Source organism: Aethalodelphis obliquidens, unplaced genomic scaffold (genome assembly GCF_003676395.1).
Source record: "Aethalodelphis obliquidens isolate GAN/ISIS:26980383/991018 unplaced genomic scaffold, ASM367639v1 scaffold117, whole genome shotgun sequence".
Lineage (NCBI taxonomy): Eukaryota > Metazoa > Chordata > Mammalia > Artiodactyla > Delphinidae > Aethalodelphis > Aethalodelphis obliquidens.
Genome location: NW_020838061.1, coordinates 1841982 through 1857787, shown reverse-complemented (window position 1 = coordinate 1857787; position 15806 = coordinate 1841982). Strand labels below are relative to the sequence as shown.

Here is a 15806-nt window from a genome sequence, read left to right as displayed (position 1 = left end):
TATTTAAATATAAGTACGTAAACATAAAAAATTTAATCTTATAATTGCTTATATGGGTGTCACAGAAAGCACTCATTCATTCATTCAACAACCATTCAAGTGTCTACCGTATACTCTATCTCAAGAGCCTGAGAGACTTGAGATACAAATATGAATAAAACATGGTCCCTGGTTTTAAGGAAACTCTCAACTTAATGTGGGAGAAAAACACAAAAATAAATGCAATACATGGTTTTAAGCAGTATAACAGAAGTGTGTACAGTGGGGACACAGAGAAGGAATTGATCTATTCTATTTAGGGGGCAGAGATAAGGAACATATCCTCATTTTCAAGTATTTCAAAGAGATGGAAAATTTTACCTATAAAGGACATAAACTGCCCAGTCTATGAAGGCCTGGGATAATTTAGGATTTAACCATGTACTATTATGAACTATTACTTAATTAATATTTCTCCAACCAGGATACTTTGTTCTTAAGGGCAAGAAGTCTAAAAGTTATTCAAAGTTTTAACTCAGTCAACAAATACTTCCTGAAGAAACACTATGCTCCAGGCAGGTGCCCTCTTAGGCCATGAGGGGTATAAATATGCAAAGACATTGTTCTTGTCCTCAAGTATTGTATAATCTCTAGTGTGGGAGTCAGACAAATATATCACCAGTAAAGGATGATAAAAGTATATGATGGAGGACTTCCACTTATGGAAAGATGAAGTAGATATACTTTTTCCAATTCCATCTACTGAGTATAGCTCAAAAGCCTGGATATTATATAGAAAATAAGTACAGGAAGACTCTGGATGGTGCAGAGAAGATGGCAGACCAGTTAGAGACGACAGGACCTGAGGAATGACATGGCAGTGAGGTCCCTGGATTTTCTTTTTGCCTCATATGTCTTAGACTGGGTGCTGGAGAAGCTAGCAACACAGAAATGGCAACCAGTGAAGACAAAGACCCAAGAAAAGCCTGCTCTCTCTAGCCAAAACACCAGGAAAGGGGCAGCCTAGCAAGACACAAAACTTTTATACAACAGCCACTCTACTATAGCCAAACACCACAGACAAAACTGAGGCCATAACCCCACCCACACAAGCAAAGCCTGAGGGGAGAGCCTACACTTCCCCTCTAGCTCGGCTGAAGTAAGGTATTCTAACACTCCCCATCCCACCAAGGTAGTGTTAAAGAAGGTAGAACTTTCATCTCTGCCAGGTGGTAATGAGCCCTGGCCCCCAAGATATTAGTGGAGACCATATAGGGAACATGAATATCCATCACCACCTGATGTTAATGAGGCAGATCCTCCCCTTCCCTGCTAAGGTGGTATCTGAGAAGGCCTAGTGGAGAGTCAGGATTTTCATTATCATCAAATGGTAACAAGGTCACTCCCCCCCACTGCCCCAACAGTGGTCATTAGTGGGGAGCACTAATGAGGTACTCCTACCTCTCCCAGCCAGGGTTGTAAAAGCAGAAGCCTATGGGGGACCTAAACTCCCACTCTTCTCCAGGAATAGCAAAGGGGCCCTCCTCTCCTTGGGTGTCAAGCGACTGAGCAGGGAACCTTGACTTCTACCCTCCACCTGGTAGTAACAAAGCAGCACTGCCCTTTCCTTTGCCAGAGTAGTGTTAGAGGAAGCAACTGAAACAGAAGTTTTGAATAAGATTATATTATAATATCAAAACATACAGATATTAATTGAAAACTACTCATTATAACAAGAACCAGGAAAATCTCAACTTGAGTTTAAAAGGACGATAGACAAATACCAACAATGAGATGACAGGGATGCTAGAATTATCTGACAAATATTTTAAAGCAACCACCATAAAAATGCTTAACAAGCAATTATAAACATATTTGAAGCAAATTAAAAAATAGAAAGTCACAGCAAGGAAACAAAGTCTTGGCAGAGAAATACAAGCTATAAAGAAAAACCAAGTGGGTAATTTAGAACTGAACAATACAATGACTGAAATAAAAAACTCAATGGATGAACTCAAAGAACCCAAAGAAGTTCATACCAAGACACATCATAGTTGAACCTCTGAAAACTAAAGAAAAAGAGAAACTGTTGAAAACAATGAAAGAGAAACAACATCTAATGTATAGGGGGAAAATGATTCAAATAACAGCAGATTTCTTATCAGAAATCACAGAGTCCAGAAGGAAATGGCACAACATTTCTCAAGTGATGAAAGAAATGGACTGTTAACCTGTACTTCTATATCCAGACAAGATTTCCATCAAGAATGAAGAGGAAAGAAAACTAAAAGAATTTTTCACCAGCAGACCAACCCTAAAAGAATGGTTAAAGTAAGTTCTCTAAAGAGAAAGAAAATGATAAAAGAAGGAACCTTGGGACATCAGGAAGGAAGAAATAACAGTGGAAAGAGTAAAATTATGGATAACTACAAATAAAATAGCTATTCCTAGAAAAATCACTAAAAGAGTTATACAGAAGATACAGCCAAAGTACTACAGATAAATCAAAATGGAGTTATAAAACAGGTACAAAAAACCCATAGAAAAACCCAGGGAAAAGAAAACACAGTAATCAAAAGAAAGCAGGCTATATTAATATCAGGTAAAGACCAACTCAGGACAAAGAAAATTACCAGTGTCAGAGACATTTAAAACGATAAGAGGACTGTGATAGACTGAATAATACCTTACCCTCCTGCAAAGATTTAGATGTCTGAATGCCCAGAAGTTGTGAATATGTTCCCTTAGATAGTAAAAGGAACTCTGCAGATGTGATTAAGTTATAGATTTTGAGATAAAGAGATTATGGTAGCTTATCAGGGTGGTCCCGATGTAATCATGACTGCCCTTATAAGGATGTTGAGGGATTTTTGACTATAGAAGAGGAGTATTGAAGTAATGCATCATGTGAAAGACTTGACCAGCCACTGATGGGTTTCAATATGGAAGAAGAGGTCATGAGATATGGAATGCAGGTGGTATCTAGAAACTAGAAAAGGCAAGGAAATGGATTCCCCCCTAGAACCCCCAGAAGAAATTCAGGCCTGTCAACACCTTGATTTTAGCCCAGTGAAATTGATTTTGGACTTCTGACCCCCAGAACTGTAGGGTAATAAATTTGAGTCTGTGGTAATTTGCTACATCAGCAATAGGAAACTAATACAGCGGTCAATCCACCAATAACCAGTTTTTCAAAAAACTAAACATAATTACCAAAGAACACAGAAATCACACTTTTGGGCATTTATTCCAGTGAAATGAAAATTTATATCCACACAAAATTGTGTACATGCTTCTTCATAGTAGCTTTATTTGTAACAGACCCAAACTGGAAACTTGCATTTGGTTCTTGTATGTAGTGTGAGGAGCTTGGTGAAACCTCTCCCTCAAAGAGACATCTTTTAAACTAGTCAAATTAGCAAATTCTCTGGATATGGATCAAAGGGCTTAAAACAAATTGAGATGCTTCTTTCCACAAAATCTACAGAACATGGTAAGAAGAGTGGGAGACAGTTGCACTCAACTTAGAGCCTGTAGCCCTCTCCCCTAACCAGTGCTGTGTTATAGAAGAGCTATTCTAGAAAGCTCTCCAGCAGAGTGGTAACTCCCATCTTCCCCTGAGCTAAAAAGAGGTATTCTAGGTGGATTTGGCAATTGGTGAAAACTGGCAGATACCATACATACTGATTCCCCATCCCCAGATCCTGCTCCATGGAGAGGATTCAGGAAAGCAGCTGGTGAAAATTCCAGTCCCCTATTCCCTCATATCTCGATGCTGCTAAAGAGCTGTTCTGATACTCACAGTACCTGATTGGCACAGCATAAAATATCCACTGAATACAAGAAAAGGCAGTAAAGAAGGAAGAGAAGAACAAAAAAGACATGAGACATAGAAAATGAAAGCAAAATGGCAAAAATAAATCCAATCACATTAATAATTACATTAAATCTGAATGAGTTAAACAATTCAATCAAAAGACAAAGATTGTCAGATTTTATTAAAAAAACAAAATCCTGTCCAAAGGAAACACATTTCAGATTTAAAGATATATTTAGGTTAAAAGTAAAAGCATGGAAAAAGATATACCAGGAAAACAGCCACCATAATCTGACTTTGAGACAAAAATTGTTAATAGAGTTAAAGAGACATATTGTAATGATAAGAGGGTAAATCTATCAGAAACATATAACAAGTATAAACATATATGCACCTAACAACAGAGCCACAAAATACTTGAAACAAAAACTGACAGAAAACACAGAAAGGAAAAGCAGAACAAACAGAAAACAAAGAACAAAGAAAACAGAGGGAAAAAATAGACAATGTAATAATAATAGTTAGAAAATTCAATACCTCATTTTAATAATGAATTCAACTAGGCAGAAAGTCAGCAATATAGAAGATTTGAACAACAATATAAACTAAGTAGACCTGACAGACTTCCACAGCACGCTTCCACCCAACAACAGCAGAATATACATTCTTATTAAGTGCATATGGAACATTCTTCAGGATAGACCATACAGTAGGACAGGTCTCAAAAGATTTAAAATTGTACAAACAAAGCATGGTCTCTGACCACAACAAAATTAAATTAGAAATTAACAATAAAAAGATCTGGAAAATTCACCAGTATGTGAAAAATAATTAAAATACAAAATACTCCTAAATACCAATAGGCCAAAGAAAAAAAGTCACAAGTAAAATTAGAAAATACTTTTGAGTTGAATGAAATGAAACAAAATAAAAACAAAAGACACCAAAACTTATGGTGTAGTGAAAGCAGGGCTGAAAGGGAAATTTATACATAGCTGTAAATGCTAAAAAAAAAAACCCCTCAAATTAATAATTTAATAATTTACCTTAGGAAAATAGAAAAGCAAACTTAACCCCAAAGCAAGCACAAGGAAGGAAAGAGTGAAGATTAGAGTGGAAATAAATGAAATACAGGAAAGAAAATCAACCCAGAAAATCAAAACAACCAAAAGTCATTTCTTTGAAATGATCAAGAAAATTGACAACCCTTTTGATAAGGTAACAAAGAAAAAATAGAAAAAAAAGGCTCAAATTATGAAAATTAGTAATGAAAGAGAGGATATCACATACTGACCTTACAGAAATAAAAAACATTTTAAGTTAATACTATGAACAACTATACAGCAAAAAATTAGATAACTTGGAAGAAATGAACAAATTCCTAGAAAGACACAAATTACCAAAAGGATGAAAGAAGAATGGAAAATCTGAATATGTAACCAGTAAAGAGATTTAATTAATAATCAAAAATCTTCCTATAAGGAAAGCCCAGGCACAGACTGCTTCATGGGTAAATTCCACCTAAAGTTTAAAGAAGAATTAAAACTAATCTTTCAAAAACTTTTTCCAAAAAATAGCAGAGGAGGCAACACTTCCCCTCTCATTCTATAAGGCTAGTACTGCCCTGGCACCAAAACCAAAGACGTTATAAGAAAACTACAGACCAATACTGTTTATAGATATAGATTAAAAATCCTCAATGAAATAATAGAAACTGAATAAAGACACATATAAAAATAACTATGTATTGACCAAGTGGGATATATTAACATATCAAGAATGCAAGGTTAGTCTAACATACGAAAATTAATCAATGTAATATACCATATTAATAAAATAATGGACAATACATACATGACCATATCAGTAGACATAGAAAAAGCATTTGACAAATACTAGTACTCTTCCATGTTTTAAAAAAAAAAACTCTCAACAAACTAGGAATAGAAAAGAACTTCCTTAACCTGGTGAAGGGGGCCTACAAAAAATCCCACAGCTAACATATTTCATGATGAATAGCTGAAAGCTTTCCCCCTATGATCAGGAACAAGAACAGAATGTCCGTTGTCACTACTTCTATTCAACATTGTACTGGACGTTCCAGTCAGGGCAATTAGACAATAAAAAGAAATAAAAGGCATGCAGTTTAGAAAAGAAGTAAAACTACCTCTATTTACATATGACATGATCTTGTATGTAGAAAATCCTAAGGAATACACTCACTCACACACACGTACATGCGTGCACTCAACTATTCAAGCTAATAAACGAATTCAGCAATGTTGCAAGGTACACAGGATATAAATCAATATACCAAAATATATTTTATTCCTATTTGCCAGTAAGGAATACTCTGAAAATGAAATTACAAAAACAATTTCATTAACAAGAACATTAAGAAGAATAAAATAGGAATAAATGTAATGCAAGGCTAAATTTGCAAGTCTTGAAAGACTTGCAAAATAAGTGTAAGACTTTTAGACTGAAAACTACAAAATATTGTCGAACAACATCAAAGACCTAAATCAATTGAAAGACATCCCAAGTTCATGGATTGTTAGACTTAGCATTGTTTAGCATTGTCAAGATAGCAATATACCCCAAAGTGATCTACTGATTCAAGAGAGTTATTATCAAAATTCCAGATGCCCTTTTTTTAAATTGGCAAGCTGTTTCTAATATTCATATGGAAATGCAAGGAACCTAGAAAAGTCAAACATCTTGAGAAAAAAGATCAAAATTGGTATTCTCATCAAAGGAAAAATTTTTTTTCTATTTCTTTAATTTTGTATCTAAATGAGATGATAGGTGTTCACTAAACTTACTGTGATAATCATTTCATGATGTAAGTCAAATCATTCTGTACAACTTAAACTTATGCAGTGCTGTATGCCAATTATATCTCAATAAAACTGGAAGAAAAAATCCTGTCAAGGTCACTAATGAAAGACAAGAAAGAGTAAGGAAATATTCCAGATTAAGCAGATCAAAGAGATATGATAAGGAAACATAATGCATGATCCTAGATTTGGATCCTGGCCTAGAAAGGAAAAGGAGACATTGTGCAGTGGGTGAAATTTGAATGGCATCTGTGGATTGGATGATAGTGTTGTATCAGTGTTAACATCCTGATTGGGAGGCTTGCACAAAGGTTATAGAACCGTATACTTCTTTTTGAGGAAATACACAGTGAAATATTTAGGGGTGAAATAGCAACATGTCTGCAACTTGCTCTCAGACTGATCAGAAAAGGAATAATTATAATAGAGGAGAAAGGGAGAAAATGTCAAAAGTTAACAACTGTAGAATCTGATTTAAGGAGATGAGTTCTTTGTACTCTTCTTGCAACTTTTCTGTAAATGTGAAATTATTTCACAATAAATTATACTAAAAAAAGGACCAAGTTAGAGCACTCACATTTTCCCATTTCAAACTTAATAAAAAGCTACAGCAATGAAGACAGTGCAATACTGGCATAAAGATAGAAATATAGATCAATGGAATAGAATTAATTGAGAGTCCAAAAATAAACCTTACATTTAGGGTCAATTAGTTCTTGACAAATGTGCCAAGACAATTCAATGGGAGGATGAATTGTCCCTGCCAGTTACATGGCTCTGTGAATTTCTGTCACAAGAGCTCTATTGTGAATTTTGTCACAGGGGCCCAAAATTTCAGGTTTTGCTATAGGCAGAAATATAAGTATAAAAATACATCCCAAAGTTAAGTGCAAATATTGGTTTTCAATTATTTATGCTGTTCCTTTCCTTCCATTAGTCCAGATGAGTGAATGGATATAACGGTATTTTCTCTGCTTACAAAATTAAGTTCTGTTTAACTCTACTGGCTCTTTCATGATAAACAGAAGGACTTGTGTTTCAATTAGACTAAGGTAGAGTAAATATTTTGCTTTAACCATATTTTGATCAGTACCAAAATATGCCAAAAACAAATTATAAAATTATTTACCTAGTAAAGTAATACTAGTCATTCTTGAGGTAGAGGGAAAGAATAGGAAATCTAGGCAGGGGTATATAATCCTCTCACAGGAAGAGAAAGCAAATATTTGAAATAAAAAATACAATCTACCACCACATGGCAAGTAGCAGTTCTTAACCCATGGTAGGTGCTTAATACATACTTGTTGAAGAACTAAATGAATGAACTAAAATGAACAAATATTATGAAGCAGCCTTATGTTCTGCAGGCATTTAAACTACTTCTTCCTCTTTTCTCCCATAGTAACTTTTAGATACCTTTTATTTTGAATACAACTTGTGTTTACTTATCAGTTTCACCCACTAGAGTCCATTCCTTGAGGACAGTACTTTGGTCTTGTTCTTCTTTGCCCTCCCTCCTTTATAACTGATTGATTAATTCATTCATTTCCTTTAATTGCCAAATTTCACTCTAATTCATCCACCATAGGTAGCTATTTTCAAATATTTAATGATTATCTTTTTGTTTGAATTTTTACAAAATGCATATTGTATTAATGTGTACATGTATTTTTAATTTTGTTACACATCTCATTTTTTCTTACTGTTTTCACAAAATAAATGGTGTATTACAGTTGTTTTGTTTCTTATCCTATTTTCATAAAACATAGCCTTTTATATCCATCTGTGTTCCTATGTGTACATATAACCCATTTCTTCTAGCTGCTATATAGTACTACATGATGTACATCCACCACATTTCACCTATCCCTGTCAGTGATGGACACCTATATTGCCTCAAACTCCCCATCACCATAAAAAAACACTGCGATGAATATCCTCCTATAAGTGCCCTCATGAACTTGTATATCTTTGTGATATACACTCAAGAACAGAATTGCCATGCCATAGGACATGAGTATATATTTAATTTCACTAAATAATATCAGATTGATCTCCACAGTGGCTGTACCTGCCAATACTCCCACCAGCAGTCCATGGGGGCGCTTACATTCCAATATCCCTAACAACATTTGGACTTAACCAGCATTCTATTTTCCTCTAGCTTAATAAAATGTTATCTCATTGTTCTAATATGTAGTTATCTGTTAATTATTTTGAGCATCTCTTCATGTGCTTATTAGTTTTAGTGTTTTCTCTTCTATATACCTCTTGTTCTTATCTTGTTGATCTTTGTATCCCCAATGTTTATCACCATCTCCTGCACATTATAGGCATTAAGATTTTTTTGAAAGAATGTATAAAATAAGAAGAATGTATGAAAATATAAAGTATTCACAAGACTTGTTAACAGTATGGATGTAGACGATTCTTTAAAATGATGGAATACAGCAGAAAAATCAAATGTGGTAAAGATAAAGGAATTTTACACATGTTGAATTTGATGCACCTAAAGATATCGAATAGGAATTTGGATGTATGAATGAATGAGGTGAACTATAGAGCCAGGCTGAGGGGATATGACAGTAGCAGTTAGCCTAGGGATATGAGAAGTCCCTATTAAGTTTCAGAATGACTGAGAGAAAAGATCCAAAAACAGCCAGGCCAAATCTACATTAAGTATGCAACTCATGCCTTAGCTTAGAGTACTAATATCCATCAAGTCTATATAACTCAGGAGAGATTACAGAAGTGGGTTACATTTTCCCTGAATATGTTCAAATTATACTAAGCAAATTTTATTATCCACCACAGATTGCTACTTACACTGGTTGTCTCAGTGTATTTTTATCCCTGGGCAACCAATTTCCCAATTTAAATTACAAGATCTTAACAAGTTAGCTTTTAATAACAACTCTAAATATATCCTACCATATTTTCAACAACTGTATCACTTCTGGAAAGTATTCAAAAGTAAATTGTACCAGACCATGAACCCCAAAAGTATCCATCCATTGCCTTGTCCCTTCTAAGAAGTCTTAGAGCATCTGACAACTATATTGCTCCCTTCTGTGATTTCTAACATAGGTCACTATGCTGTTAACTACAGGACTGATGCACTGGCCAAAATTGACTGGACCAGGGATTGGTATCTGAGCCAAAGGCAGCCAACAAGAGACTGCCTTACAAAGGGGCCCGATGTACAATTTCTGCCTAAGAAGGGTATTTTGCAGTGGTTAGTGACTAGCCAACCTGATCAGATCTTCTCTCTAGGGAAGTCTGGATATGAAACATATAGAGTTAGCAGAAGCAGAAGTCATGAGAATGGTAACTACCAGAGTTGCTATGGTATCCTAAACGGTTCTTCTTGAGATTTGTTTAGCTGCTGAGACAGTTTCCTAGGCTTTCTTCCTAACCTATGCAACTTTCCAATAAACTACCACTTAAGATGACTTGAACTTGCCTCTGTTCTTCATAACCTGAAAAGCCTAATACCCTTTCTTCTCTAACCTGTATAAAAGCCACAAATTCTCGCCTAAATCAGTGGTTCTCGAACCTAGCAACACATCAGAATCACTCGTGGGCTTTTAAAATATTAAAATGCCCCATCTGGGGCGGGGCTCAGGCAACAGTACCTTTTCTAAGCTGCCCAGATGATTCTAATGCACAGCTAAGATCAGGAAATACTGACTTACATGCGCCCATTATGCAAACATTTTAGGGTCCATGTCAAGCAATTTTTAATTTCCATATTAAATGAGGTTCACAGAACACCTAACAGCCACCTGTGAGGATGGCATCACAGGGAATAGCTCAGTCATATAGGTGTGGTAGGAGGCAAGGCACAGATCATTTTCACTCCATGGCATAAAGCAACATCCTGGAACCTATACCAAGTATGGTTAAGGATTTCAAAGCATACTTTCAAAGTTGCACTGAAAATACAGATGCTCAACAATGCTGAGTGGAAAGTGAAAAACTGATTTTGCTGGAGATAACCAACCGTCTTCCCAAGAATGAACTTCATTTGTTAGGTTCCAACTACTTTCTGATATCAGTCACATGAAACAAAAGAGGAAAGAGACAAAGACTAAAGTTGACACGAAGGCTGGTATTATCAAGGATTTTGAAACCTTTAGGTCTATGGCATCCATGTTCCTTCCCATCCCCATCATCCTTGACTCAAGTCCCAAAACACAATCCAGAGTCATGTATCATCTCCTGTATTCTAATTTCTACAGTGATCTGTATTTTCTCTTCACTGACCAAAGTTCCTGCTACTCCACCAAACTCCAAAAGCCCTTCCATTGTGTCTACCCTCTTCTCTCCTTGCCTGAAATGAAACATGACTGTCCCCTGAGGTCACTGCTTCCCTTGTAACTCTCAAGTGGAGGCTATTCAAAGTGTCTCAGGTATAGGAGGTAGAGTTTGTCTTCTTCTGATTGCCAATGCTGCTTCTAAGCCATTACTTCCCCAGCCTTAGGTAAAAATATCTGTTCTTGTTAGTGAGAAAGTGGAACAACTGGAACCCTCATGAATGGGAATGTAAATTGGTACAACCACTTTGGAAAACTATTTGGCAGTAGCTACCAAAGCTACATGCCCTATGACCTGGCGATCCCACTCCTAGGTATATACTCAACAGCAATGTGCACTTATGTGCGCCAAAAGACATATACAAGAATGTTGATGGGAGCATTATTTGTAATAGCTCAAAACTGAAAATAATTCAAATGTCCATTAACAGCAGAATGGATAAATAACTCATGATATATTCACCCTCTAGAATATCACAGAGCAATAAGAATGAATGAACTAGCATACATGTGTAACGGCTGAATCTCAAAAACAATGTTGGGTGAAAGAAGCCAGACATAACAGAGTAAATACTGCCTTATTCCATTTACATAAAGTTAAAAATAGGCTAATTAATTTATGGTGGAGAAGGAGCAAAGGGGAGGGCTTCAGGGCTGCTGGTAATTTTTTTTTTTTTTAATTTGGCTGCTGGGTGAACAAGTATGATCATTTTTGAAACTTTACCAAGCTGCTTATGATTTGTGTACTTAACTGTATGTATGCTATACTTCAACTGAAGAAAGTTTTCATAAAGGAAAGAAAAGTAATTCTCCTTTGAGACTTACACCACCCATCTATTCATCCTTAGCACCTGCCTCCTGGTCACTTCATCGCATTGAAGATTTAGGATACTGGTTAATAGTCTTCTTCTATACTCTAAATCCTGCCATAACTCTGAGTGACTTTAACGTCCATATGGCTGAACCACTCAAAAGCCTCACCTCACTCTTCTTTGACCTCACCTTTTTAGACCTTCATATTCACTCCACTGCAGTTACCCACTCCATGAGTATACCCTGAATTTACCATTTCCCAGAACTTGTTAATAGCTAAAATCATAAACTCAACAAGCTTTTCTCTGACTACAACCTCCTATTTCAGCTTTGTTTTCCTTACTGCTTTACTCCTGTTCTTTAAGCCAATAAAACTATCTACCACAGAAAACTTTTTGAGAGAATTAAATGAAATAATGTGCATCAACAGCGTAATACAGTGTCTGACACATAGGAAATACTCAATACATGGTAGCCATATTTCAATATTAAGTATTCTATTAGAAACAAGTATCTTTTAGGATGAAAATTTTCCTCAAATTCACTCAATCTCTGGCATTAATGAAATCTAGCTTTTGACACTACATTCCTCCCAATCCTTTTAAATGAAAGCCAGTCATCCAGCCATTCTCTCTGATTCAGGAGGTCAGGAGGAGAGATCAGTACAGTACTTGTTCTCAAGGCTAATTCCACATCAGTGTTCCACCATCACATTTGCTCAAAAAGTTCTTATCTCTCAAAATGTATGTAAACTATTTTCAGAGTTATCTACCAACTTTCAGGACTCCTTTCTACCTTATTCCTTGTTATTAATCTCTGGGGCTTCAAAATTAACACAGATCAGCATTTTTGTACCTAGGCCTCACAGATGCTTCCTCAAGCTTAAGCCCCACGATTCGAACTCAGACCATAGCAATTTCAGATCCAGATCTACCACTTATGACTGAGTGACTGTGGGAAAGTTACTCAACCTTTCTAAGCTTCAGTTTCTTTACCTTTAAAATGCTGGTAATAACAGTACCTAGATATAGGGTCACTGTGAAGCATAAATGCGAAAATTCACATAACGTGCTTAGCAAAATGCCTAGCACAGTAAATATTCAATAGCATAATAGCTGTGATCACTATTATTAATTCTTACCAGTTCTTGGCATATTTCCACTTGTCTCCAAACCTGCTCAGGTCTCCTGAATTTTTTTTTCACCAGTTTTATTGAGATTTAATTGGCATATAGTCTCCTACTTTTTTAAATGAAAAGAAACTTTCCTGGAATTTGCTACCCCCAACTCAAGATTTCTTCCGTACCTTTTGCTGCAACATTTCTCTAAAGAGTAATGTACACCTCCCTTCCAGAGGAGGCAAGGAGTAGTGGAAAGATCAGGGACTTTGAAGCCAAATATATCTGTGTTTGAACCTGGTTCTTCCACTTGGATAACCCGGAGCAAGCACTTTTTCTAAACCTCAGTTTTTCCATATGTAAAATGGGGATACTACCCATTTCTTAGGGTCATCAAGAAGATTAAACTGAAATAATACATGTAAAGCAGGTGGTCAAAGAAGGTGCTAAATGAATGCCAGTTTCCCACCCCTTATCCTTTCCCTAACCCCTTACAATCTAGGTTCTCACTCTACCACTTTACCTCACTTCAGCTCTTATTAGCATTGTGACTTTGGGCAATTTAATTGAATTTTCTAAACCTTAGTTTTTCATTTGTAAAATGGTGATCATTATCATCTACAACATAAAGTTGTCTTGAGAATTAAGTGAAATAACATATGCAAAGTATTTTAGCATGGTGCCTGGCCTTGCAGTAAGCACTTCATAAATGGCAGCTACCAGTGACTTATTAATAGCCAAATCAAAAGACTGTTCAACTCGCTCCTTCTACTGTTCAACTCGCTCCTTCTCTAGGCTTCAGTGACAACACACTATTCAGGTCTTCTTTTTAACCACTGACCATTCCTTCTCTCTCTGCACTCCCTCCATGATGTCTTTCTTTATTCTCTTCAACCAAGTGTGAACTCTCTCTTCTGAACCCTCAGATCACTTTGTACTTCTCCTGAGAACAAGGCACTTCCTCTACTCTGAATGACAATCATTTGTTATATGATACATCTCCACTACTTAATTTAATATATTTTATGTCCATTGCCTGGCACTTATTTATTCATGTAGAATTTATTGAGTCCCTAATATAGCTCATATATGTGCTAGGTACTAAGGATACAAAAAATAACATATTATAATTACTGTCCTCAAGTAGCTTATAGTTTAGGAGGATAGAATACACAAGTAAATAGTCTACTATTTACAGTATGATAAGTCCTATGGTAAAAGTATGCCCAGAATCCTCTCGAGCACAAGAGGAGTTATTTAATCAGACTGGGGAGATCTGGGACACTATCTTGGAAAAGGCATTTTGTATTTAGCATACGGGGAGGCAGTACACAAATCCCTGTTAAATGAACGAGTGAAATATGAATAGGAACTAACTAGATGAGGATGGGAAATGGCACTTCAGGCCCAGAGAAAGAGCAGGGAAAAAAGGCTTGGAGTACAGATATTAGGAGAGTTCCTGAGAGACAGGAAATGAAGCTGGAAAGCCAAAGCAGAGTCGGCTCTTCCAGACATAGGAGCCTGACCTGACCCTAGAGGGCAGATGATGGAGTGCCAATAAAGATTTTTAAGTAGTGGAAGGGCATAATCAGATTTACATTTTAGTACTCTGGCAGTGCAGGGGGAAATTAATTCCATGAGAGCCAGGCTAGAGGCAGCGAGTCCAGTTAGAAGGGTGTTGTGATAATTCAAATAAATTCTGAAAGCAGAAATGGAGTGAGAATGGCGAATCAAGACGGATACTGAGCCTGAATTATTCATATTTGTATCTCCTGCAAGCAGTGCATTTTACACTTAAAACCCGCTACAAATATCTACCCGTAGGTATTTGTCTACTCATAGATATTTGTCGACTACTGTTACTGAAACCTACTTAGGGAACTGCAGCTAGCAGCCACATGTGTCACTTCCTGTACACAGATTCCTAAGTAAAGGCACCTTTTCCCATTACAGAACTCAAAAGAAACTTAGGTTTGTCATTCAAACCTGTAAAGTAACAACAGTGAATACAAACCCAGGCACTGCAGAGAGACTTGAGACGTCTCTATCCTGGTCTATTTCACCCGAAATAATGTTTGAACAAAGTCCTTCAAAGGGTCGTGAGGCCCCGCCCTGTGCACCCAGACAAATGCCCAGGATTCTTTTCTCTTTGTTTCATCTCAAGACCCAAGTCTGTTCGCTGCTCGTCGCCTGGCGGGCCATTTTCGCCCAGCTGTTTCCCAGTTTTCACCCTGCCGCTGTGTAAACAGTCAACAGCAGGGGATTGAGGAGAGAGAACCGTCCCAGGCTGAGGAAACTCTAAAGAGGAGAAGCAGGTGTCTTGAGGCTTCAAACGTTAAAGATTCCCTGACCTTGCCAATTCTCTCGCAACCCCATCTCCACCTCGCCTCTTGCTGTGTGACTCCCTTCTGAAGTTAGGAGGATCCCTTCTACAGTTATCAGAGGGCTACCAGCATCCAGAGAAACTAAGCAAAGTAATTTTTACTTACCCTAACGGCCGCCATAGCTGTAGCGCTCTCCGCCCAGGTCTTCGCACGGAGAGCGGAAAGGGACAAAATAGCTCAACTAGGCACCGCTCAAAGTAGCCCCACCCAGTTCCGCCCCTCGCCAGTTGGCTCCGCCCTTTCTCCGCCTTCCTAGTGCCGCTCTAGGAAGTTGCACAAGTTGGCCCTGTTTCTCCGGGGAAAACGGTTCAACCCTGTGGTGGACTGTCGCTATCCCTGATAACACCTTTCAGAATATTCTCCATAGTCCATTTGAAAGTTATTTTGCTGGGTGCAGAACTTTTCATTATGTTCGTTTTTTTCAGGCATATGTGATTTGTCTAGTTGAGGACTTAAAATCCAAGTCCGGCTGCCTTAATAAATAACTGTATAGTCACAAAAAGAACATGTTACCTCTGCAATACGTGGGCAAGTTCATAC

At 37.0% G+C, this 15806-nt stretch overlaps 1 protein-coding gene across 1 annotated transcript in view; it reads right to left on the bottom strand.

The window, feature by feature from the left end:
• The window catches only part of APOOL (apolipoprotein O like), a 126021-nt gene extending 110552 nt beyond the window's left edge, over nt 1-15469 (bottom strand). The window contains exon 1 of the mRNA XM_027097865.1: nt 15372-15469. Within this exon, the coding sequence (XP_026953666.1) occupies nt 15372-15386 (15 nt within the window). The 5' untranslated portion in view covers nt 15387-15469. The remainder of the gene's footprint in view (nt 1-15371) is intronic.
• Between the last annotated feature and the right edge of the window lie 337 nt (nt 15470-15806).